Below are 25,464 nucleotides of genomic sequence, written 5' to 3'. Positions count from 1 at the left end.
TACAATACACACAGCTCATTGGCTGTGTTTTTGTCATTTGATTGTGATCACCTGTTAATTTATTACAATCACCTGTTATTTTCCTATCAAGATGGCTGTGTGGTGATGTAACAGAATACTATGAACTGACTTGGAGTTCTTGGACTTGGTCTTGTCCCCACTCTTGTATTTTTTTGGCAAGATGTCTGTACATTCATTTCCCAATATATTGATTCTGAATTTTCCCTTTGCTATGAAAATGTATTGTTTGGCTTTTTTACGTACACTTCTACCAAAGCAAATCAATACTATATCATCAATTTGATTCTATTACTTGCAAAATCACATATTCATAAATCTAAGTTTTCCAATCATAAACCATCTTTTTTAATTTTTGAAAATGAAATCAAACAATACATTACAACAATCCTATATTCTAAAAATAGGAAAGCTATTCAAACCATGAATTTATGTACCCTGCATAACATTTTTGTGAACTGATTTATGATTTCTGTCAGTGTTCTGATCCCCTGGCATTATCTGTTTATGTTTTTTTTCCATTTGTTTACCATGCTGTTTGTTAATAAATAAATAAAAAGTTGAAAAAACTTTACATTTTCTTTTCGTAGGCTTCATGTTTCTGTGTTTTAAGGAGATGAGTTAGCAAGTTGCTATATGGCGCCGCCCTTCGTCTGTAAGTCAGCGCTGAGGGCTGAAACACCTTTAACCCGCTTTTTTTTTTCTTTTTTTTTAATCCTCGGATCAGAAGAACGCTCAGAGATGACATCATCAGTGCGCGTCATCACTTCAGACAACGCTAGGTCCATACTAGCAAGCAATGATCTGAGGGCTTTGTGCTGTCAACACTAACCGAGCGAGAGGACCGTTGTTCCGCATCCACTGTGAAAAAGACTTTATAGGTATTTTATTTATTTCAACATGGAGTCCGCGGAGGCCAACGGCCAGAGGAGCCCCGAGGAGAAGAGCTCTCTGTCGGCGGCGCAGAGGAGAGCCGAGATCCGGAGGAGAAAACTGCTCATGAATTCAGAAGACAGAATGAACAGAATCGTGGGTTTCGCCAAAAATGAATCTGAAAACAACGGTACGTAACGATAACTGGCGAAACTTACACCGTCATATAGCTTTGCGAGTGTTTTCCTGCTAAAATGACTTGGCTAATATAAGCTCGTAGCTGCCTGTAAATTAGCAAACGCCTGTTGTCGTGACTGTCATCAGCATCTTATTCCTGTTCGTCAGCACGTTGTTTTTTTTCATCGCATCCAACTTCCACATATTTACACCGTCATTCAAATCTTAATAACAGCCGTTGCTTGCTCAGGCTGCAACACTAGAAGGCCGCTGACTAAAAGTTCACACCACATGGCACAAGATAAGATGAAATTTTAAGTATCCCCATGGGACAACTGGGCCACTGCAGCAGCAAATAATAATAGGATACATCACAGATGCAAATGCAAAATGCAACTGGTGACTACAACACTAGAACATATTAAGTAGAAATGTATGAATGAAATTACGAAAAAAAAGTATGAGTTACAGCATTAAGAGAGTGCAAAGTAGCAGCAGAATTTAGAGACAGACAAAATGTAAAAATAGAACAAATCAGAGGAAAATGAGAATGCAAAGGAAAGTATTATGTTAAAATATACAGAATGTGCAAAAATGATTTTCATATTAGAAAACCAGAGGGCCATACATGTGTATAAAAGGTGTCTCAGTATATGTCCATTCAATGTAAACTACCCCATTCAAATATATTTACTTACAGATGTAAATAATGTACAGTGCACACAGATTTGGGTAGTGTATTATTGTCTGTCCATCTCATAACATAATATGTAAAGAAAAAATTACAATTATGCAAGGCAAATGTGCATTGACTCATTGTCTGTTGTCATCGCCATCATAGTCAGAACTTGTGGATGGAGGGTTACATATTGTACAGGAAAAATATCTGGACATACTGAATCAACTCCTACGCAGAGAATGTACCAACAACATATGTGTAACATATAGGCCTATACCATTATATCAATATATACTGAAACATATAAACATACATATGTACTGTATCATATACTGTACATATCACTATTATTATTACCATTACCTTTATTTCATCCAGCAAAAGTTGACTGCATGCTTAGGCTACTCCCACCTCCCTTATTACTTTACCATACTGAAACCTAGCTCTAGTTAGACATAACATCACTGACTTCGTCTCACTTCCCTCCCTGCTGTTCCCTTCTCCTCTCCGCCCAGCAGGAGCGTCCCGGCGTCCCTCAGAGCCTCGCTTCCACCTCGACCTCGACAGGACGGAAACGTGGCCGTCGTCGTCTTCGGCCTCTCCCAGACCGTCTCCCTTCCTGCCGGAGGCCGCGGGTCTCGGCAGCCGCTCCCACAGCGCCACCCCGGAGAGGAGGGGCTCGCCGCTGCCCGACTGCAGCGAGCAGCTGGGCGGCGCTCTGGAGGACGAGGCCGCGGGACTCCGACAGAGACCCAGGGGGGAGCGGGCGTCGGACGACCCCAGCGGCTCCCCGCGCCGAGGCCTACAGAAGTACCTGTCTCGTTTCGACGACGCCATGAAACTCCGAGGTCAGCTGGCCAATGAGAAGCCGGCACAGGATGGAGGCTCTGACTCAGAGGAATTTGATCCGTTCAGAATCTTCAGGCTCATCGGCAGCATCCTCCTCGCCGTTTTCGTCAGGGTTTTTGTCTGCAAGTATCTGGTGAGCCTGGTCGCTGTAGGAGCGTTGTTGATGTGGAAACTGAAAGGAACACACTGTGTTTTTGGGAGATCGGCCCGTTGGTCAACTTCCTGTGAAGTGATCACAACAAAGACACCTGCAGCATATGATCTACCAAATGATCCATGCTAGCAGCATGAAGCGAATGATGTACCGGAGACATATGGATGATCATTTGATTTCTATGTTCTCATCACTCAGTGGCAGGTTGACCAATGGGCCGGTCTCCGAAAACATGTTTTCCTTTAAGGAAGCACCAACGCCATGTTTTCACTGCCAATATTGATTCCAAGCACTACACTTTAAGTATCAGCTCATATTCATTTCTAATCAGTTACTTCTCACCGAACAAAAAGTTATGAGTCATTATACAAACATTAATGACGTAATCCATTTTTTCCCTTAGAGATATACAATCCCTGCTTTTGGTTTGGTATCACACATATGACACACTGTTTTGGCCCATTATCCAATGCCAGTATCAGTATTGGTGCATCCCTACTCACTATTGTTGTCAGCTGATAACAGACTATAGTGTAAACATGAAATTGTTTTAATATTGTGATCCTCTCATATTCTTCCATTCTAGTCAATATTTGCTCCATTTCTCACCCTGGAACTGGCCTACATGGGGTTATACAAATACTTTCCAAAGGTGAGTTGGCACTAGATGTTTGTTTTTGATCCCTTTCCCATTGATAATTGAATTTTATGTATTTATTGTTATTCTAATGTGAGAGAAGTTGCATATTGCAGCTTTAAAAAATGTCCTGCTAAAACTGAATAGTGCTTTAATAAATCGTATGTCTTAATTCCTCACAGTCTCTTTGCATGTTCTACCATCTTTGCAGGTAGAGAAGAAGACCAAGACCACTGTGCTGACCGCCGCCCTGCTGCTGTCCGGCATCCCCGCCGAGGTCATCAACCGCTCCATGGACACCTACAGGAGGATGGGCGACGTCTTCGCTGACCTCTGCGTCTACTTCTTCACCTTCATCTTCTCGCACGAGATCCTGCAGCTCGTCGGCTCAGAGACTCCCTGATTGGCAGGGAGGACCTCAGTTAGCCCCGCCTCCTTGTCGTCTCTTCCCCCCCCCCACCCTCCCCCCCCCGTCTCCCATTACAAACAAGGCATGCTCGTTTATGCTGGCTGACGTGAGTTTTGTGGTCGACAGGGAGGAAAACAAACCTCACTGCCTTGCTATCAGGGTCATGCGTCAGCCGGACTAGTGCTCATTACTTCAGTGCTTCAGCTTCCACTAAAGCAAAACTAAATGTGACCAGAGAGTCCAGTGTTTCCTGCCGGGCCCCCGAGTTATTTGTGGCGGCGGTGGCAGCTCCGTGCGGGAGTTAAGTTACAGAAAGAAAGTGTTGGTGTGTGGAAAGAAGATACAATGCCATTTATTGTGCTGAGAGGAAATTCAGTCTTCAGGGCCAGTACAGAAAACCGTGTGCGTCATACACAACAGTTAGCACTTTTTAATCGCATTTTATCAGTTGCAGCCACACGAATGGGAAACACTGGAGGCCCTCTACATTTTCCTTATACCTCCAAAGATAGTACATAAGCTGGGGCTGGGTGTCATATTATGAACTGATATCAACCAGGGTGGGAAAGTAACTGCAGCCACCAGACAAATGCTGGTATATTTGGGCTATGGCTGGAAAGTTTGCTTAATCTGCCGAACACCTTGGTAGGTATCCAACTGTTGTTTTGTGGGTCTGTTCTGTTGTGAACCAATTCTGCTGGTAAAATGGTGAAAGGTGGTGGCTTGTAAAATTTGTAATCTATCTGCCTCTATAGCCAGTGGGCAAATAAGTTGATTTCCAACCCAGTATACAACACTATTAATGCCTTTTTGTAAACATGCTCAGTCAGCCCTGTAGTGTGTGATGCAGGGTTGGGGTCAAAACATTTTCAATTCATGCCATTCAAAACCTGAATCCAAACTGCAGTCCACATAATACTGATTCCTTCCTTCCTTCCCTTTATTTATTGGATAGAAGAAGCATTTCAAGTTTAAACTTTTCCCGTTCATGAAATTTTGGAGATGATCGTCCTCCTGAACTGAGTTGTAAGAGACTTGACCACAACCCTGCAGTGAAGAGGTTACTGAGGTTCTGTATCTGTTATGACTGACAGAAGCAGTCGATGTTTGAGTTAAGCAGAGGGTTTAAGACTGAATACCGTTATGACTGACAGGAGCAGGTGGTCTTCTGTTCCCTGATGCAGAAATACACACATTATCACCTTATTACCTGTGCTGACTTCTTGCCATGTCCGAATCTCAAGCAGAAGGCTATATAGAGATTATAGAGGCTTTGCAGTTGTGTTACAAAGAGAAACCACATCTGGTGTCATCATGGAGTTTCAGTGGAGACTTTACTGTACACAAATAATGGCTAAATGTTGAACAACCAGGCTAGAAAAAGAGAGCTACTGGAAAAAGATTGTTGTGATGTGAGTGTAGATCCATTCATTAACATTTTAAGTAGAAGTGAGTAGTCTGATAAGGTTGGTTTGTGTCTAAATGTAGGTTACTGTGACACAGTAAACTGTACTAGCACTAGTCTCTATTGTAAAACTCTTGAGTTATAGCTTGAGAAGAGTCAGCTCAGTTAACCTGAACAAACTGTTAGCTAGCTAACTAGCCAGCAGGCTCATTTAGCAAAACAAACAATGCTAAAGCTAACATGCAGGTACTAGCCACTACGAACTAGCTTCTACTAGATATGTCAGCTAGTGTATGAATCAGATGTTGACAACAAAACAGTGATGGTTTGCTGACCAGATACTGTGATTTACAAGCTCACAAGCTGACATTATCTAAACACAAAATCAGTCAGATTTACCTGTGGTGAAATGATCAGTTCCCAGTCAAAAACAAATGGAAATCAACCATGTCTACTGAATTCTGTTGAGACAGCCAAACTGTACATTTAGACACACAATCAGCTGTTCACAGCCACTGTTGCCCCAAGAGCTGAGGACCTCCAACATGGCCGCCAGAGGGGGAGTTACATCACCTGAAAGCCGTCTATAGAGAGTAAGGGGGAGGGAGTCTAGGGGAGGAGTTCTCCATCATATTTAGCTGTGAAAAACAGTGTCACCCCGGCAATCAGCCTCATTAAAACACACTATAGCGCTCTAATTATGGATCAATTTGGGTCCAAACCCTTCAGGTCTAGAAACCCCTGCCTTGAGTGTGGTAGAACATCCTGATTACTAAAAATAAATACAGGATTAAGAGTTTTTAATCTCTCCATTGGGATACTGATGGAAGTCACTACAGGCCTTTAATCTCTTCTACGGAGATTGAGGTAGAGTTTAAAAAGGATAGTTCAAGTATTTAAGTATTTGAGAAGGTTTTTTTTTTGTCTAGCAGTAGCACGGCTTCATCCATTATCTCAGAAACTAAAACACTGAGGCAAACAGCTTTTTTCTCTAGACTAGAGGTCAGCTCCTAATGAATCTGATTGGCATCTTAAAAACCCAAACTATCCCTTTAACAGGTGGATGCTGCTGACATGCGTTTGTATTGTGATAGATCTTTTCATAGACAATGCTTTAAAGTTATATTTTCCATTTGCGCTCTCTCTCATACAGTGTTCAGAAGGGTCCACCTGCATTATAGGAAAAGTTAGAAGAAGCATTTTTGTCTTTCGGGACACACCGTGAATGTGGAGTAAAATTACTTTGCACCATCTGTGAGCTTAAAAAAAAAAAGTCAACTTTATACATTCATATCCCCATATTGAAGTGTGTGATGGATGGGAGAGGGGAACGTTTCGGGGCGTACTGGAAAGTTGTGTGTGTGTTATCGCTGCTGTTCGGTGTGAGGCAGTGGGATTTTTCGTATGCTTGTATGTCTCTCTCTCGTATTTGCGCTGGGGTATCTCTGATGAAACGTCCCGTCTTGCTTTGCCCTGTCCTCAGCCTCACTCATACTCTCATATATTATATACTCTCTGCTCCTGTGGTGTGTTACGTCCTCTTTCCATACTCGTCATTTCATCCAAATTAATTTATTAAAAAGTTTGTCGGTGAATGTTTTTTTGTTCCTGTAAATGCGTTGGTGTGATTTACTACTCGTTGGACTTACTTGATTGTTTTTTTTTTGATAATGTTTACAGAATTAATTGTGCTGAGTTATTGAAATGTTTTTAATGGGTCTTATATTGCAATTTAAAATTCAATATTAAATCGGTGTCCACATAATGTAACAGTCTCTGCTTAGAAAAAACATATACCGGAATGAATAACCCAGGACAATTCAAACCAAATAAATACTTGTGTAACGTTTCATGGTGCCTCTGTTTTAAGACTTCACTTTATATTTACTCTGTTTTTACTCTTTTACTCCTTTATCAGAGCTGACTACTTCAACACTTGAGTCCCATGATGGCTTGGCTCTTTTAATTGCTTGAGACTTGACTTGATGCATGAAGAGAAGACTCGAGACTTGACTTGGGTTCTGGTGACTTGGGACTTGACTTGTACTTTGATGATTTGAAAAAGTTTCTAAAGTCTTGACTAAAGATCTTGTGTTTGTGTAAATGAGATTGAAAGTGATGAGATTTGTTCCACCAGACGACTGAATTTAAATTCTGTTTTCTGAATTTGTATGGAATGATTGAATTTATTGAAGTTGAAACTGATTATAGAAATCAAACCCATGATGCTCTTACCAAGTTTTTATCCTATTAAAACCATATTGCATTGAACATTTTCTTTAAGATATTAAATTGATACTGGACTCTCGATTTGTTCTGACTTGACCTTTAGACTTGAGACTTGACATTAATTACATGGACTTGACTTAATCTACATTTAGACTTGAAACTTGACTTGAGACTTGAGCCTCAACACCTGGGACCGACTTAAGACTTGAGCAAAGTTGACTTGGTCAGACCTCTGTCTTGAGGTCAGGTCATTCCTTATAACTTTATGTAATGCAGTGGTTCTGAAACTGGGGCCCGGGGGACGCCCAAGGGTCCTTGAGGAGGGTTCCAGGGGGTCACCAGCAAAATGTGGAATAGTTTAATTTCACTATGATTTAATTTACTATAAATTATCCCAATTAGACAATGTATAAAAAGTCCTATCAGGTATAGTATCATAGGTTTCACTCTCACCACTATTACCTCCCTACAGGTACAGTGGAGACAGCTATACGATTCAATACTAAATCACCAACAAAAATCTTCGCCTATGGGGTAAACATTTTATTAAATGGGGGTCTGTGGACCGAATGTACGGAAGAGGATTAGGTCCACGTGAAAATTTTATTTGAGCTCTGAGATTCAGTCACTATTCTGAGGTCTGACTTTATTCGCAGAATTTTGACTTTAAACTAAAGTTCTCCGAATAAATGAAATTCAGTTAAATTAAATTCTGAGATTAATCTCAGAACTCACGTGTGGTCCTAATCCTCTTCCGCACTGGTGTGTTTCTATTTTTTTTTATTTTTTTTATTGAACAAATCCATGTACAAACCTCATGGCTTTGAAACCATCACAATAAATCAATAGGATCAGGTGCTTACCAAAGACAGAAAAAAGACAAATCAAAACAGAAAAGAGATTACAATAATAGTACAAAAAGAAAAAATAATAATAATAACAATAATAACTTAAAGGGCTAGGGCTTTTTTTTTGGTGTGTTTCTATTTGAGGTCCGAGACATGAAAACGTTTGATTGTATTTTTACAGTTGTCGTGTTGACCTCCCAGCACTAGGAGACGCACTCTGCCGTCCTGGATCGGTCTATATCAACTGCGTTTGAGCCTTGACCGGTCGCTGTTTGATGACGTAGCAGGTTCAAAGACCCATGGCAACAAGCGTACAAGTTTCGTTATAAGCTAATTGACTGTTTTTTTATTACCTGTGTGCAGTCAGAATAACAATGGGACGGGAGTCAAGGTATGTAAGGATTATTATTTGCATTTGGTGTATCTCTGTGTGATTTTCACCAACTCTGCAGCTACTTCTCAAATCAATTTTGATAGCTAACACTAGCAAGCTAACACGTTTAGCTGCCGATGCTAACATCAAACCAACTATTCGTTTGAACGGGCTTTGGTCGCTGAATGACGGCTAGCAAACAACTTCTTCATATTCTAGTGTGTTTTCATCTTCAGTTTGTTTGCTTACGTAGCTATTCTGATGTTTATTATCTATTTAGACATTACAGGAAACGGTCTGCGTCCCGGGGCCGGTCCGGCAGTCGGTCAAAGAGTCGCTCCCCGGACAAACGGTCCAAGAAAGATGACCGGGCCGGAAACCGGGACCGGGACCGAAACAGGAGGGAGCGGTCACGGAGCCGGGAGCGTCGCAGATCACGGTCCAGAGACAGAAAGAGACCCAGGTGGGTGCAAGTGGAGGAGAACCTGTGTGTGTGAGTGTGTGTGTGTGTGTGAAAGAGAGAGAGAGAGACTGGGACGGCAAGAAGCAGTGAAAGAGACCGGTCTGTAGTCCAGTGCTGTCTGAAACGCCCTGTATATGTATGTGTGTGTGTGTGTGTGTATGTATGTATGTGTGTGTGTGCTCCAGGAGGTCCCGCAGCAGGGAAAGGAGGAGGTCCAGGAGCCGAGACAGGAGGAGGTCAAAGAGCAGGAGCCGCGGCCGCAGGTCCCGCTCCCCCAGCCCCGGCAAGAGCAGGAAAACGGATGAAAAGTGAGAATTCTTATACACTACACAAAAATCATCTCAAGACGAAGACATCTCTGATAACCAGAATCCCTTTAATCACCAATGTAGGTGCAGCTTACAGACTTTAACAGTACATACTGACACATAGGATAACAATTTAAGGTTGATTTTGCATGCCAAAACGGCCCTGTGTAGGGCCAGACAAAGTGGATTGTGGGTATGCATAGATCACAGAAGCGGCCTGTGTAGGTTATGTGTACACCCACGAAAACTAACTACTGATATGAGTAGTGGTTATGACTGTTCTGATGCATGTTCAGATGCCCTCAGTGATTAATAGTGTCATTCTTGCAGAGAGGCCAAATGCATGAAATCCGTTTCTGATGCACTTGCCATGAATAGTCATTGATCTTGCTCCATTTTTTTCTGAGGGTAACTTTTAGATCCTTCTCAACATCTTGCATAACCGTGATGCGTAATTTCCCAATGCTGCTGTTTCTCTTACTCTGTTTTCTGTTGTCCTCTTAACAGGTCTAAGAGCAAGGAGAAGGACTGCCCCGATACCTCGTCTGACAAGAAAAAGGTTAAAGAAGAGAAGGAGGATGAGAAGGTTGAGGATGTAAGTTTCACATAGCTGGACAATGTCTTGGAGTGGCCAAGAATATAACAAATATAAAAAAAGTTGTCACTTAAAATAATCAAATCTTTTTGTTCTTCACATTCTTGTTTGTACCGAAATAATAATTCCACGATGTGTACACAGTACATTCTTTAAAAATGTTTGCTGACATCAAAACATATCATGGAAATGTATGGAGATATTATTGTGTTTCTTGAACTGTGTGTATTTTTAAAGTATATACCACGGTAAATTCCCCCCCCCCCCCAAAAAAAAAATACTGTGTTTTGAATTTAGATCTTTAATATATTCTCTTTTTCGTCCAAGCAGCAAGATTTTGACCAGAACAAGCTGGAGGAGGAGATGAGGAAGAGGAAGGAGCGGGTGGAGAAATGGAGGGAGGAGCAGAGGAAGAAAGCCATCGAGAACATCGGAGAGATCAAGAGAGAGCTGGAGGAGATGAAGCAGGGCAAGAAGTGGAGCCTGGAGGATGATGACGGTGAGGGAATTAGAAATAAATCTTAGAAATAACCAGTATTACTTTCCTTCAGACCTGCCCAGGCCATCATTAAACTGTATTATGTATTCTGTCCTCAGTCTCTTCATTAACTCTCTGTTTCAGATGATGACGAGGAAGGGCCGGCTCCACTGGAGGCAGAGGATGACGAAGAGGTGGAGGGGAAGGGGGAGAGGAAGGAGAAGGAGATAAAGGAGGAGAAGAAGGAGGAGGGGGAGGAGGAGGAGAAGGAGACTCCCATGGAGCAGGAGGCCGAGGAGGACGACGTGGATCCTCTGGACGCCTACATGGAGGAGGTGAAAGAGGAGGTGAAGAAGTTCAACATGGGAGCCATGAAAGGAAACGACAAGGTGAGTGTGAGCCTGGAACCATGCCCTCAGATTAAATTTTACAGTCTTCAAGGCTATGATAAACAGTTAACGTTTTTAGACATAGATGGGCAATTTCACTTACAGCCATAACCAGCAGTTTGTCATTAAAGGGACATTGGGAGTGTCTTGAAAACAAAGTGCTGCACAGTTTTGAAAGCTAGAAATCTCAGCACTTAGTGAAGTAATTGTTGAGTCAAGTATTGATCAATAACCCTATCAAACCCCCACAGATGTATTATGGTCATTTTGGGCTATGGGGTAAAAAATCCTAGTTATTGCCCCTTTTAAGCTTTTGTTCCTTATTGGCCCACATTGTTAATCGACCATCTACGTTGACTTTAAGAAGTTACCCTTGTGTTTTTTATGCAGAATGGGTAGTCCAACCCCTTGGTATTTTTTAGATAGTAGAAAAGCTGAGAAGTACAGCACAGAAGAAGAGATTCTGCTGGGTTTGATGCTCAGACGGCAGGGTGAACTGTGAATTCAGAGGCAGGAGTCTTAAATAAAGATTTACTTACTTACTTACTTACTTAACCACTACACCATCTTTCTGCACTGGCCACATCTTATCACTTTTATTGTCCAGTGTCAGTTTTTAGCTTCACCATCCATTTGTCTTACCGGCGCAGGTCCTAGTAAATACTGTCTTTTTGGCTGTTTTACTCCAAATGATATATTGTCTTATATATATTTTTTCCTTCAACCTCAACAGAAAGGAGCAATGACGGTAACCAAAGTGGTGACAGTTGTTAAAACCAAGAAAGGACCGCACACTCACAAGAAGAAGGGCGAGCTGATGGAGAATGACCAGGATGCTATGGAGGTGAGTGTTTTTTTCCCCCTCAATGTTTTGTTTGTGAAGGAGGGCGCAACTTCAGATGATGAACATGCATTTCCCTTATACTGAGAGTTTTGTTCTTCATTCATGAACAGTGCGCCTCACTTACGAAAATTGCTCAAACATTTTTCTCTTTTTTTTCCCTCTAATTTATTTGTTTTTTAAATGTGTGCTTATCAAGTGTCTATAATGGAATATTTCCATTTTCTCCGGAATGAGATGTACACACATTTCAGTCCTGAATTAACTTTAGCAATAGTGGAAGATGTCAGATACAGATTTTTTTGTGCCAGGGGAAAACTCACTAAATTCTGGTTAATTGGTATGATCTCACCTCCCACTTCCTCCCTTCTTTCCTTGCTACCTTCTTATTGCTGATCCTGTTCTTGATACCCCCACCCCCCCACACCTAACTTCCTCTGCTGTTACACTTACTGTAATTTTCTCCCGATAACTGCATCTGCTAATTGAACTAAAACATAAATGATATGTCCGTCAGTACTCGTCAGAGGAGGAGGAGGTGGATCTGCAGACGGCTCTGACAGGATACCAGACCAAACAGAGGAAGGTCCTGGAGCCCGTCGACCACCAGAAGATCCAGTACGAGTCATACCGCAAGAACTTCTACGTGGAAGTGCCTGAACTGGCCAAGATGACTGTGGAAGGTATGTGAACAAAACTCTGGACATGGTGAGTTTTGTTAATGATTTACAGCCTTCTAACCCCTCTCCATCTGGTTGCTTTGAACCCATCCAGAGGTGAACGTGTACCGGTTGGAACTGGAGGGCATCACAGTCAAAGGGAAGGGCTGTCCCAAACCCATCAAGACCTGGGTGCAGTGTGGTACTTCTATGAAGATCCTCAACGCTCTGAAGAAGTGAGTCTGACTGATGATATTGATCTTTGAGGTGGTTGTGAGGGACTGGGCAACCTGTTTGGGCAATGTAGTCATTGGACAATAATCCTGAAAATGGGAAATGAAGAGAGGCATTGGTAAATTTAATGAAAGGATAGCAAGGCATTCAGCTTGATTATAAAACGGCTATGAACAGCTCAATAAATACCCATTTTATCGCTCAGTTTGCTTTGGTACCCTTATTTGAGCTCTACTCCTGACAACCAAGAAAAGTACCAGGGTGTGTCTATGTCAAATATTCCCTGGCGATATTACTGGAAGAATTTCCCTGTGTTGCATCAGCCTTATTGTTAAATTTCACTAGTGAGAGGGGATTTTGTAGATTTCTAAAGATCTGCTTTGATGCACTATGAAGGCATCGGCACTCATGTCTTACTCAGTCTGCTCTTTGACATTCAAACATAAAATTTGAATGTATTTCCCCTCTCCTAGTTCTGTCAAAAAAAGTTTTCAGATTGCAATTGACACTGGCAGATGCTTAGACTGGGTTGCTCAGTACATCCAGTGAGCAACACATTGTACTGGTGAACATCTTTTAACTGTTTTCTCCCAACCCGACCCAGGCACAGCTATGAGAAGCCGACCCCCATCCAGAGCCAGGCCATCCCCGCCATCATGTCAGGCCGTGACCTCATCGGCATCGCTAAGACCGGCAGCGGGAAGACCATAGCCTTCCTGCTGCCCATGTTCCGGCACATCATGGACCAGCGGCCCCTGGAGGAGGCCGAGGGACCCATCAGTAAGGGCCTGTTCCTTTCATACTTCCTTTAGGCTTCCCTCTAGCAGTTACTGAAACATTTTCTCTTGGGTATATACAAACGGAAGACTGAAATAATTCAAGTGGGATAAAGACAGAAAGGATGAGCTTGGGTGGTGGGAGGAGGGGTTGGGGTGTCCTAATCCAGTGCTTTTTGAAGAACGGGTTTAGGACCCAAATGTAGGTCAAAGGAAGATTAAAATGGGCCCAACTTTATTTTGGAATAATAACCGACTGGCTCTTAAAGCTTCCAAAGCATTTCTACTGCAGTGCAGGGTAATGATGCATAAAACACTGTAATTTAGTAACCTAAAACAGGTGAAATCATCTTGTTCAGCCAAGCCAAAAGCCTTTAAAGTCAATTTTGAATCAGTTAATGTACTTGGCCAATAAGTTGTTTCTGATTTAAAAAAAGAAAAATTGAAAATGTGTTTCCACAGAATAATGAAAAGACAGAAAGCCCCGACTCTAATCTTATCGTCTCTTTTCCTCCCTTCCCACAGCTGTGATCATGACTCCCACCAGAGAGCTGGCTCTGCAGATCACCAAAGAGTGTAAGAAGTTCTCCAAACCGCTGGGGCTCAGAGTGGTGTGTGTTTACGGAGGCACGGGTATCAGCGAACAGGTACACACACACACACACACACACACTAGCCTTCCCTGTTCATGTTATATCTAAAGAGTTGTTTTTGCCGAATTGTGGTCCAATCATTAGACTGCAATCCATCTAACACAGCAGAGCAATGCATTGGGTGAAGGTGAATACTGCTCAAGTACGCATAAAGCCACTCTTATGGTGTAGGTCAGTCCAATCTATATTTGCAAACTGGGATAACTCTCTCCCAAAGCCAAAAACAAGAGAAATTTGACTCATATCTGTGATACAAGGTATCTACAGGTGCTTTAAAATGTCTGAAAGGCTTATAAGAAATTATCTAAATGTAATGGCAATAAAAGTATTAAAATTTAAATTAGAGGTCTATTTTTTCCACCATGTAATGACAAGTTTCTCTGCTCTTTATGTCTACTCTTAGATTCATACAGAACAGGATTACTAGTACCAATATGCATTGTATCTGCTTTACTAAACACAATTAATTCCCTGATGTAATTTTTCTTATACTGCCCATTTATAGTTTAAGAAGTTTCATATGTTAAAACAGAAATAGGCTGATTTTGCCAACTTTGTTTCTCTTTTTGGTGTTTAAATGGGTCTTAAATTCAATTCCAGGTAGCATTAAATAGTCTTAAATTTGGCTTTCTGAAACCCTGTGATATTGTTGAGGAATGATTAGCTTGCTAATACAGTGAATTGGATCACAAGGAATAACGCTGTCTAGAGAAGAATTGCTCTGAATGAATGACTGTATGGATTTATAGTGTTGGGTGTCATCTTTGCGGTGCAGATTGCTGAGCTGAAGAGAGGAGCTGAGATCATCGTGTGCACGCCTGGAAGGATGATTGACATGTTAGGTGCCAACAGCGGTGAGTTTCAAACACCCGACCTTCCCGCTTCATTAGTCTGTCAGGATGTCAGTGTAAAAATACGCGCTCGTTTTGCTAATTGCCTTTGCATGGAATAAATATTACAATGTGATATAGTACATAATGAACCAAGTCAGTACCACTTACTAAACTGTTGACATTATTTGACCGCCTTGGGGATCAGTCATATCTACAAGACAGTGATGCGGTCCCTGAAGATAAGGGCAAGTACAGGTAGGTGGAACTGGTTCTGCCTCCGTGGATCCTGCTTCTCCAGGCCAGAGTCGGTGAAAATGTCCAATAGCTGTAATGAAACGTGGAAGTAGGTCGGTCAGCATTTGTTGGTATCATAAAATGAGAGAATAAGCTCAACCAGGGTTCTACAGTGTTTCTGTTTTAGTAGCATATGCTGTTTCTTGTAAATATAGTCATGCTGCCTAGAAGGCTAAAAAGGAGCACATGTGCAACTTGAGAGTCAAAGCACGAACAGGCATTTTCCAGTTATTTTCACGGATCACGCTCCTTAATACCTTTCCTGTGGTCTTAATTATCTTTGATTATGGAGCTCATGTGGCTCCTTTTTGAATGAATATCACTGTAGAGCCCTGCACAACTTGGAGCGTTTACATAAATACGTGCACTTGAGATGTTTTTATTAAATAATAGCTGTTATATCTGACATTTTTATGCTGCATAATGGTAATTCTTGATTCTGCACAGTTATAATCATAAAAAGGGGTTTTGTTCTTTCCACACATGCGAGGTAATCTCTAATATGTTTCCCTTGTAGGTGAAAAGGCGCTTGGTCAGATAATGCTTGATGTGGCTCCATCTCTTGTATTGTATCTTGAGGCTGTTTTCTGACTTTACAGGTCCCACATGCGCCTGAGATGGTACGCAAGACCAGAGAAGCAAAAAAGAAAAACATTTTTAAAAATAAAAAAACCTGGCCACTTAAATGTAGTCCACAAAAGAATATGCTGAATTTAGGATGCCTTGTTTTGCTCTAAAGTAGTGTTACATAGTCTAATCTTGGAAAGGGTTTTCTGTGTTCTTCAGATTAGTTGATTGTTGTTTTAAAGTAGCTAGGATCTGTTTGAGGACCCAACCCTTCTTGAGGTGAACGGTTTTCCCTCTGCTCCTCTCCCTTGGTGTGTAGGTCGCGTCACCAACCTGCGCAGAGTGACATATGTGGTGGTGGATGAAGCAGACAGGATGTTCGACATGGGCTTCGAGCCGCAGGTGGGTGTCGCCTTGATCCATACATCAGCACAGACAGGTTTTCGTTATTCTCGATGCTTAAAGCTGCACTAGGCAGTTTTGCACATTGGCAGCTCCAAAAGGCAGCAAGGTAACAATGTGAAATTTAAGGACTTCAATGTGTAATGTGAAATCGGTAAACTACGCACAGCACACTCATGTTTACCAACCCGACTCGGCTATTATCGCTTTTGCCGAAGGATGCCAAAGGGATGAAAGATTTTTTTAAGATTATTTTTGGGCCATTTTTGCCATTTTTGCCTTCTGCCTCAAAGTTTAGAGAGACAGGAAAGATTATGTGAGAGGGAGGGGATGACGTGACATCCCAGGTTGGATTCAAACCCAGAATATCATGTTTACATGGTGTTTACATTGCCAAGAAACAAAGATTTAAGAAAAAACGATACATTTAACATTAAAAGATTAGAACTGTGTATGAGTAAACAAGATAAACTAACCTCCGAGTGTCGTCTGTTTCCTGCACCAGGTGATGCGTATCGTGGACAACGTGCGTCCGGACCGGCAGACGGTCATGTTCTCGGCCACCTTCCCCAGAGCCATGGAGGCTCTCGCCCGCAGGATCCTGTCCAAGCCCATCGAGGTGCAGGTGGGAGGCCGCAGCGTGGTCTGCTCCGACGTGGAACAACACGTGGTAAACAGTCTTCATCTCTCTCTCACTGACAAGGATTTGTTAGGAAGGTTGCATTTTGTCTGGTGGTCTGGTGCCCAGGGTGGTGAGTTTGTGAACTCTAGGGCCTTTTTGTCTAATGTTTGACCCCCAAAATATTACATTGCCCTATTTTTGACAGTATTTAGTTTTTCCAATCGAAATTAGCCTAGAAAAGAATATGAATCGAGCAGAAACCTGTGTGAACTCATTAGTTGGGAGCCTAGAGTATTTACTCTTTATCCCAAAACATAACTAAAACTGTGAAATGGATCTTTAGGGAAATTAGCATATTATGCATTATAAAATGAAATAAAAAACAAATTTTGTTGACTTGACAGTTTTGTAAAACCATGTTCCTTTTTTATGGGTCCATATTTGCATAACTACTCTGTAACATCTGGCTCTAGCGAACCTTGAATAAACCGATGGAGAGAATCTTTTTCATTTACTTTTTGGTACCACAATCAAGTGAGATTTAAACTTTCTGAAGTAATTCTATTTGTAAAATTGGTGGTTCTCCCACTGCTGCTGCTGATTAATGAGGACGAGAACTTCCTTATAATTTGGACTTGTGTTGACATTTTACACTGGTGAACAAAATGTTTAATTCAGTTTCCCCTTTCTCTCTCCCTCGCTCTCTTTCTCTTTCTTTCTGCAGCTGGTGATTGAGGAGGACAAGAAGTTCCTGAAGCTGCTGGAGATCCTGGGTCACTACCAGGAGAAGGGCTCAGTCATAATCTTCGTGGATAAGCAGGAACACGCCGACGGACTGCTCAAAGACCTGATGAAAGCCTCCTACCCCTGCATGTCTCTGCACGGAGGTACCGGCTTTGATTTGATTTTTCACTGACACCACTGTGTGATGCTTTATTGATTCCTGTAGGGGAATTCCCTCTTCACTTACCCCTCCTCCAGCGAGGTCGGAGGTCAGTTATGGAACAAAGCTCCTGGAGCTGGCAGGGATTCAGTGTTTTACTAAAAGACGGTCTCTCTAACCACTAGCACACCCTGCTGCCTACTTTTCACTGCTGTAGTGGATATAATATCTCAAATAATAAGCAGCCATAGTTTTCTCCTATTTCTAAACATTCTTTCTAGGCATGTTTTTGCTTTATTGGACAGTTTACAGTAGAGAGACAGGAAAGCTGGGCAAGAGAGAGGGGGACGACATGCGATAAAGGTCCCAGGTCAGATTCTAACCCAGGGTATTGTGGGTACATGGTGTGTGCCACCAGGACTCCCTACCACCCATTTCATAGAGTGAGAGGATGGTTTCAAATCTTTTTCACACGTAGTTTATATCAGTGATTCTCAACCTTTTTCATATCAAGGACCCCCATTTGATGAGATTTTGTTTGTCGGACCCAAATCTGTGAATATTTTCATTGTCACATATGATTTTGTCCAGAATTCCATGACTGTCTGTATTGTAGGTAGAGAGATAACAGAGAAACTATGATCAAAACAGTCATTCTTCTACATTCTCTAAGTGTGTTCTTCTGTGTGTACTTCTTGTAAATGAAATAATGGTGAAGTTTAACAATACATCAATTTGCTGGGGACCCCCTGGAACCCCTTCAAGGACCCCTGGTGGTCCCCGGACCCCACGTTGAGAATCACTGGTTTATATTACAGAGTTTGGGGTTCAATTCCTTGAAAAACTGTACACTGTGTTGTAATTAGTACCACAGTTAAATGGGATGATTGTCCATTCAATAGTCACAAACCTTTTTATTTTTGCCTTTTATATTTTCTAAGAGTCCTGGAAAAGGGAATATGGAAAACGAGTAGCACTCCCAAGTCTTTGGTCTTTCATATATTTCCATCCTCTCCTCCGCCTCCTAGGCATCGACCAGTACGACAGAGACAGCATCATCAACGACTTTAAGAACGGAGCTTGTCGTCTGATGGTGGCCACGTCGGTGGCAGCCAGAGGCCTGGACGTCAAGCAGCTGATCCTGGTGATCAACTACAACTGTCCCAACCACTACGAAGACTACGTCCACCGGGCCGGGCGCACGGGAAGAGCCGGCAACAAGGTCAGTCAGTTCAAATTCAACTCAAAATCTTTTATTCATACAGGGTTGGGTGTTTTTGGACACAGCGGTCATTTTTATTGTCTGAAATGGACTGGTTAGCCCCTGTTAATGGCTCTAAATTCCTTTGAGAGTTCATAGCGATTAAATAAGAATCACACTCTTTCATTTAAAAATAATTGCGATCAACCGATTATACGATCATCGGCACAGACCCACATATGATTTAACACTGCCCACTAGCTTTTTCCCCACAGAGGGTATGTACAGAATACAAATATTACTTATTATAATTTTTAGACCATTGGATGGTAAACAGTAGAGAGTGATGAGAGGAGAGAGACAGGAAAATTACATGCAACAAAGACTGTGAGTCAGTAACAAAAAAGTCATGTGGAAATTAAATGTTGTCCAGCTGCTTCAGTATTATCCAAATAATTGAAGTTTGACCAGTTGCACATTTTACTGTGACACAAAATTCATCTGTGTTTGTGCAGAGTTTAAATCCTCATCCTCTCTGTCTCGTGTCTTCCTCCTCAGGGCTTCGCCTACACCTTCATCACGGAGGACCAGGTTCGCTACGCCGGTGACATCATCAAGGCCCTGGAGCTGTCCGGCTCCCCTGTCCCCGTCGAACTGGAGCAGCTCTGGGCCTCCTTCAAAGACCAGCAGAAAGCGGTAAGATGAGGGATGGAGTGATCATAGAGGGGTGGAGTGTGTGTGCGAAGTGTCGATATGAAACTTCCAGAGTACGATTATCTTGATATATGATATTATCTTGATAATTATTAAAAAAGATGAAAACTTTAAAAACAGTACTGTAATATGCTTCAGTTACTTAAAAACGAATTTATCACATCAATCGCAAGACAACTTTTTTTTCTTAAACAAAATTATAAAAGGCTGGTTTAGCTTATAGAAACTGTAAGGATATTTTTAAATAACACAAATAAAAATCCAAATAATAGCATCTAATAAATGCATCTCCACTCACACCGATTTATTAGAGGGCTGCCAGTTTTGGGGAAAGTTAATCAATGATGACAGATGAGAAAGGCGCTGGTCACGGTAATAAAAATTGTTGGCAGTGTCATAACCGTTTTTGGTATAGTAATACCGGTTATTATCCCATCCCTAGTGCCAAGGCTGCATTCAATTTCTCAAAGCTCCACTCGGCAGCTTTGCACTTTATTCGCACAATATTAGGTTAGGAGCAGGAGGTTCCTGTTTTGAATTTTTAAAAGTCGTTAAACTGTGCTCTCCTCGGACCTCGATTTCTTCTTCTTAAGTGTCTGGTGGGATGGAGGTGGTGAAATGTTTCAGCCATTGTTGGTGAGTCCAGCTTTCTCTGGACGCTTGTTCACTGTGGTTTAGGTGAAGATTTTACATTTTGCTCCTAAGTTTCAATTCGTCACTTGATTTGTACCGAGAAGATTTCCCACCAGTGACCATACCCAATACCTGAAATTAATTTGGGCAAATAGGATGAATCTATAGCCTCTCAATTAGTAGGGATGTGGTAGGTCCTCCCTGTTGCAGCCCCAATTTGTGATTTAGACACTCTTAAAAGAAAAAATCTTGCCTAGTGCAGCTTTAAAATAAGTCAAAATTAAGTATAAGTTCTTCACTTTTTGTCTGTCTTTCTCTCCCACTCTCTCTTTCCTCCCCTTTCTCCTCTCTCTCCCTTCATCCATCCGTCCAGGAGGGTAAAACCATCAAGAGCAGCAGCGGCTTCTCAGGAAAAGGCTTTAAGTTCGACGAGACCGAACACGCTCTGGCCAATGAGAGGAAGAAGCTGCAGAAAGCCGCTCTGGGGCTGCAGGACTCCGATGATGAGGATGGAGCCTTGGATGTGAGTGACCATAACATGTGTGATTCAACTTTTGCTTTGCCACGCAGTCATAAAATTGGTAATAAAAGTTAAAAATAGACACATGTACAAAGATCATGGATTTAACAACACTTTGTTGCATATAATTTAACACTGCCTGCTATCTTTTTTTTTTCTATGTGCAGAATACAAATATGACTTAGTATAATTTTAGACTATATTTAATTGCATTTCTGCTTAATTGGATGGTACACAGTAGAGAGTGATGAAAGGAGAGAGATGGGAAACCAGTAACAAAAACATCATGTGGAAATAAATGTTATCCAGCTGCTTCAATATTACCCAGATAATTGAAGTTTGACCAATTGCACATTTTACTGAGACACAAAATGGTTCCCCCAGCCTTCCAACCTTCCAACCTAATATCATCTGCCGTACCTTCCTCCCTCCCAGATTGACGAGCAAATCGAGAGCATGTTCAACTCCAAGAAGAGGGTGAAGGACCTGTCTGCTCCCGGTTCGGCCGGCGGTCCCGCGGGTGCCATGGCTGCCGCAGCGGCCGCCGCCGGGGGGCTGACCAGCCTCGGGGCTCCCTCCGCCGGAAACATCCAGAAACTGGAGATGGCCAAGAGGCTGGCGCTCAGGATTAACGCTCAGAAGAACCTGGGTGCCGAGGCTCAGGTAGGTCTGGTAGAGATGGAGTGTATTAGTGCTGCAGTGTCTGTTTATTGCAGGTGCACAATGCCAGTGCTGTGAATGATAGTATTTTTATGTGTGTAAATATTTGCTGATATTTAGGTAGAGCATGTGTGTAGTAGGGTTTCACTGATATGGGTTTTTCAAGGCCGATACCTATATTTTTATATTGAAGCTGCCAATAGCGGCGATTTTGTGTATCTTTAAATTTGTTAATTCCATGGTCATTTTCTGTACTTTACATGGTTCATTTCATGTGTCTTGTATGTTTTCTATTGTCTGTGGTTTGTCTGTTGTCAGTTTGTGTTGTGTTTTATGCCTTGCAGCGTCCAACTTTCCTATTTTTCCCATATGTGACTAATAAAGTCTTGACCTTGAGCTGGCTTTCTCTCCCTGGACAGGACGTGATGCAGCAGGCCACCAACGCCATCCTGCGCGGCGGCACCATCATGGCTCCCTCGGTGTCGGCCAAGACCATCGCGGAGCAGCTGGCGGAGAAGATCAACGCCAAGCTGAACTACACTCCGGTGGAGAAGCTGGAGGAGGAGCGGCAGGCGGCCGAGCAGGCGGAGACCGTCAAGAGATACGAAGAGGAGCTGGAGATCAATGACTTCCCCCAGGTCGGCAGCACAGAGAGAAGGGCTTTCTTAACAAATGTTCTGAAGGAGTCCTGCGTATTTTTAATTTTACTGTGGTCATTTTTCCTGTGGCAGGCTTTCATCACATTGTGGAGGAAAAATGTTTCTGCCTCAAAAATTATTTTGAATAATTGTCTATAGTCTGTAGTCTATAGTATGTCAAAAACAATGACAAATGCCCATCACAAGTTACCAGAGTCAAAATGAAGACTTAAAATTGTGTTTTTTTGGCTGCTGGTCATGCCAAATATGCAAAGTATTCATTTTGTAATGATATGAAACGGAGAAGCATTTTTGAAGCTGTAACCAGCAAATGTTTGATATTTTTGCTCGAGAAATGACTAAAACGAACGATTATCAAAATGATTATTGATTTAATTTTCTGTCAATCAATTTTCAGCACTACCACTAGCTGCGAGTTAGCTCATTATCATGCAACTTTGCCCTCAGAATTGCCTAGTTAAGAAAAATAAGAGACTAAAATGTAGAATCTCAAGGTACTCCTGAAAGAATATTTCACTTTTACACAAAATTTTGTTTTTGTGCATGCTCAGTACAACGTGACTACATCAACTGTCACCTCTCACTGTATCTGAAATGAGTTTTCACTCACTGAAGGATGACAGGCTTTTCTTGGATAGAAAATATTTAAGGGATGGTTCTGGATTTTTTTTCTGGGTTTTTTGTTGTTTCTGAAAATTTGGCACCAACCTACTGTTTGCCTTTGGTTGTAACTGTAATGCAAGTGTGGAAGTAAAGTAGCTGAATATTTTTTTGTTCTGTTCTCCCGCAGACGGCCAGGTGGAAGGTGACGTCCAAAGAGGCTCTGCAGAGGATCGGTGAATACTCTGAAGCCGCCATCACCATCAGAGGAACCTACTTCCCTCCAGGCAAAGAGCCCAAGGAGGGAGAACGCAAGATCTACCTGGCTATTGAAAGTATGTATCAGGGAAATTACTTCTCAGGGTTGTTTTTTAAAGAATTTCATGATTTTTGAATTCACAACTCCTATTTTTCAAGGGAGACTGGGCAGCTCATTAATCTCCATTAATCTTTATCTGAAACAATCTAATGGAGATTCCCATTTTCCTGTGTGATGGAAGTGTGTATGCTGTGTATTGATGTCATGTTTGTTTTCTAGGTGCAAACGAACTGGCTGTGCAGAAAGCCAAAGCGGAGATTACCAGGCTAATCAAGGAAGAGCTCATCAGATTAGTAAGTACTATCTTCTGCTGCTTGAAAACAGAGATGCACCGATATGATACTGGCATTGGATATCGCACGGACACTAGGCTAAAATACATATCTGTACCAGAATTTGTCTGTTATAAAATTTTGATGGCAAGAATCACACGTAACATGTTAAAAATAGAAGCACAGCAACTTGATTTCCTAGCTTTCTATGTTTTGGATCTCCCTAGTTGAGAAAAATTAAAGATTCCATCATTTTTTCCCCTAAAACTAATAATAATAATCTGAAGATATATTGTCCATAAAAAGCTCTACATCAGATCAGTATTTTGTGTTGCCCCTTATATGGTTTAGTGTTCTGAATCAGCAGTGGAAAAGGTATCGTGTGTCTCTGTTTGAAAACATCTGCTTCATTTTTGCCTGGATCAAGTTCTGTTGCTTCTGATGTAAATCGTCCGAATCTCTGCGGCGCTGATGTCTCTCAAATATTAATGGACAACATACGAGGGCAGCTACATGGCAAATATCAATGAAAGATGCTGCTCATTGTGTTTTTTTTTTTTTTTTTATTCTTTTTTCCTCCTCACAGCAAAATTCCTACCAGCCGACCAGCAAGGGCCGCTACAAAGTGCTGTAGAGGAAGAGCCGAGGCTCGTCAAGAAATCTCCTGTCATCTCTACAGCTTCACTGGATTCGTTGCAGAATATTTTAGTCTATTTTTTTTTCAGTGTTGTCTCCCTCAATTATCTTACTTTAGTGTATGATTTTGTTTTAACCCCCCCCCCCCCTTTCCCCTGAATTTATTCTATGCTTCATTTGAGTTGCCAGTGATTTTATACAAAACCATGCAAAATATTTGATCCAGTTTTCACTTACAGTGTCACTTTACCATCTGAAATCAAACTAAGCTCAAACTTTGAGCTCCTTGTCTCATCTATCTGCAACGTGTCTCTGAATGTAAGATACTTTCATTCAATGTTTAAATATTTTTCGGTCAGTTTTCACTCCGTCATCTGTACAAGTAACAGATAAAGCGTAGTCTTTATGAAGAAACCCAGTGATGTAAGATGTTTTTACTTTTCCTCACAATAAAACAATGTGTTGCTAAGGAAATAAACACGCTGTGTCCAGTTGTCTGCGTTTAAGCAATATTATAGCTTGAATTACAAAGATTCAGGAGAAAATGGTTTGCTCTCACTTTGAATTATTAATAGCCTGTCGTTTTATATTATTTATCAGCAGCAGAAAGTGCTGCACGGTCGCCTGTGAAACTGAATTATGGCTCCATTTCAAGTGTAAATTCATGCAGGCTTGTTTGGTGCGAACAAACAGTTGTGGATTATGAATTAAAAACAAGGCTGGGATGCGAAAGTGGTTACAGGGGGGAGGAAAACCGCTTTGCATTCCCGTTTGGGCATCTGCGCATGCTCAGACTGCGCTCCCGTCTTATTAATTTTTAATGGCAAATGGCTGCGTTTCTTATCCAAACCTCTGGAGCCTGGAAATAACGCCGTAAACCCGCCGTTTACTGTCGTTTACAGCGAACCAGTCTGCTGTAGCAATTGAATGATAGTCGATGTGTTTGCGGTGCTTTTGGAAAAATGGATCGACTCGCGCTTTGAGGGATGAAAGATCATTTTTTCTGCTTAACCCTTTCCGCTCCGTGATCTGCGAACAATCGAGGTACAGTAGTGCTAATGTTAGTGGCATGGGGGGTTTTAATTCACTGTCTGGTCCAGATGTAAGCAGTCAAATCGGATGTGTGTGTCACTTCTGTGTTCCTTTGTCAGGCTTTTTAAAACCGTTCCAGTAAAACCCTTATTTTGGCGACGCTTTTAGAGAGGCTGCTTGTAAGCATTGAATTGTGATTGTTGTGTTACACAGGAGAAAGTGACATGGATCAGAAGATTTTGTGATCATGATGCAAAGATGCGTTACTCCTGTGTATATTTTTTTGTGAATGAAATTTACTACAGTGTCAGTCGCCTATGTGATAGTAAAGTACACTCCCCCTCTGCAGAAGAGACCAGTATCATCAGCAGCAGTCTGGACAGTTTGTCCTTTGCCTTGTAAAGTATTTCTGCCCTGGATTTGGTTATTCATTGTGAGCACTCTATTGCTTATTAGCCAAAATGACCCAACACGAACCATGAAGGCTAGTTTTATATGTATAAGCAGTTTTGTTGATTGGCAATTACTAGATGCTTATTTGTGTGATACTATTGATCCCCTGAAGGAGAA

General features: G+C 41.8%; 2 protein-coding genes across 5 annotated transcripts; both read left to right on the top strand.

Moving 5' to 3' along the window:
* The first annotated feature begins 813 nt into the window (after nt 1-813).
* camlg (calcium modulating ligand) lies at nt 814-7,051 on the top strand. The gene is made up of 4 exons (XM_071543084.1): nt 814-1,081; nt 2,266-2,729; nt 3,337-3,402; nt 3,599-7,051. Exons 1-4 carry the CDS (start codon nt 919-921, stop codon nt 3,788-3,790), a joined length of 885 nt encoding a protein of 294 aa, XP_071399185.1. The 5' UTR covers nt 814-918; the 3' UTR covers nt 3,791-7,051.
* Nucleotides 7,052-8,553: 1,502 nt separating this feature from the next.
* ddx46 (DEAD (Asp-Glu-Ala-Asp) box polypeptide 46) lies at nt 8,554-24,323 on the top strand. Of its 4 annotated transcripts, none has more exons than XM_071543073.1 (24): nt 8,554-8,669; nt 8,932-9,114; nt 9,300-9,422; nt 9,930-10,017; nt 10,345-10,516; nt 10,640-10,689; nt 10,783-10,884; nt 11,618-11,728; nt 12,243-12,408; nt 12,500-12,620; nt 13,223-13,398; nt 13,920-14,041; nt 14,823-14,901; nt 16,061-16,143; nt 16,649-16,813; nt 17,490-17,652; nt 18,677-18,870; nt 19,408-19,545; nt 20,570-20,719; nt 21,152-21,379; nt 21,796-22,014; nt 22,826-22,970; nt 23,174-23,247; nt 23,813-24,323. In XM_071543073.1, the coding sequence occupies exons 1-24, from the start codon at nt 8,653-8,655 to the stop codon at nt 23,858-23,860; spliced, it is 3,117 nt and encodes a 1,038-aa protein (XP_071399174.1). In that variant the 5' UTR covers nt 8,554-8,652; the 3' UTR covers nt 23,861-24,323. The 4 variants fall into 4 exon arrangements, with proteins under 4 accessions (XP_071399174.1, XP_071399175.1, XP_071399173.1 ...); XM_071543074.1 differs by having other exon boundaries at nt 21,152-21,388; XM_071543072.1 differs by having other exon boundaries at nt 10,348-10,516; nt 10,640-10,884.
* The last annotated feature ends 1,141 nt before the right edge of the window (nt 24,324-25,464 follow it).

This window comes from Centroberyx affinis, unplaced genomic scaffold, assembly GCF_046629955.1.
Source record: "Centroberyx affinis isolate AG114_WGS23_722 - 3 ecotype Tasmania unplaced genomic scaffold, CSIRO-AGI_Caff_v1 ptg004218l_1, whole genome shotgun sequence".
NCBI classification, from domain to species: domain Eukaryota; kingdom Metazoa; phylum Chordata; class Actinopteri; order Beryciformes; family Berycidae; genus Centroberyx; species Centroberyx affinis.
Note: the sequence above shows the minus strand (reverse complement) of the source record. Positions and strands in the feature narration are given on the sequence as shown.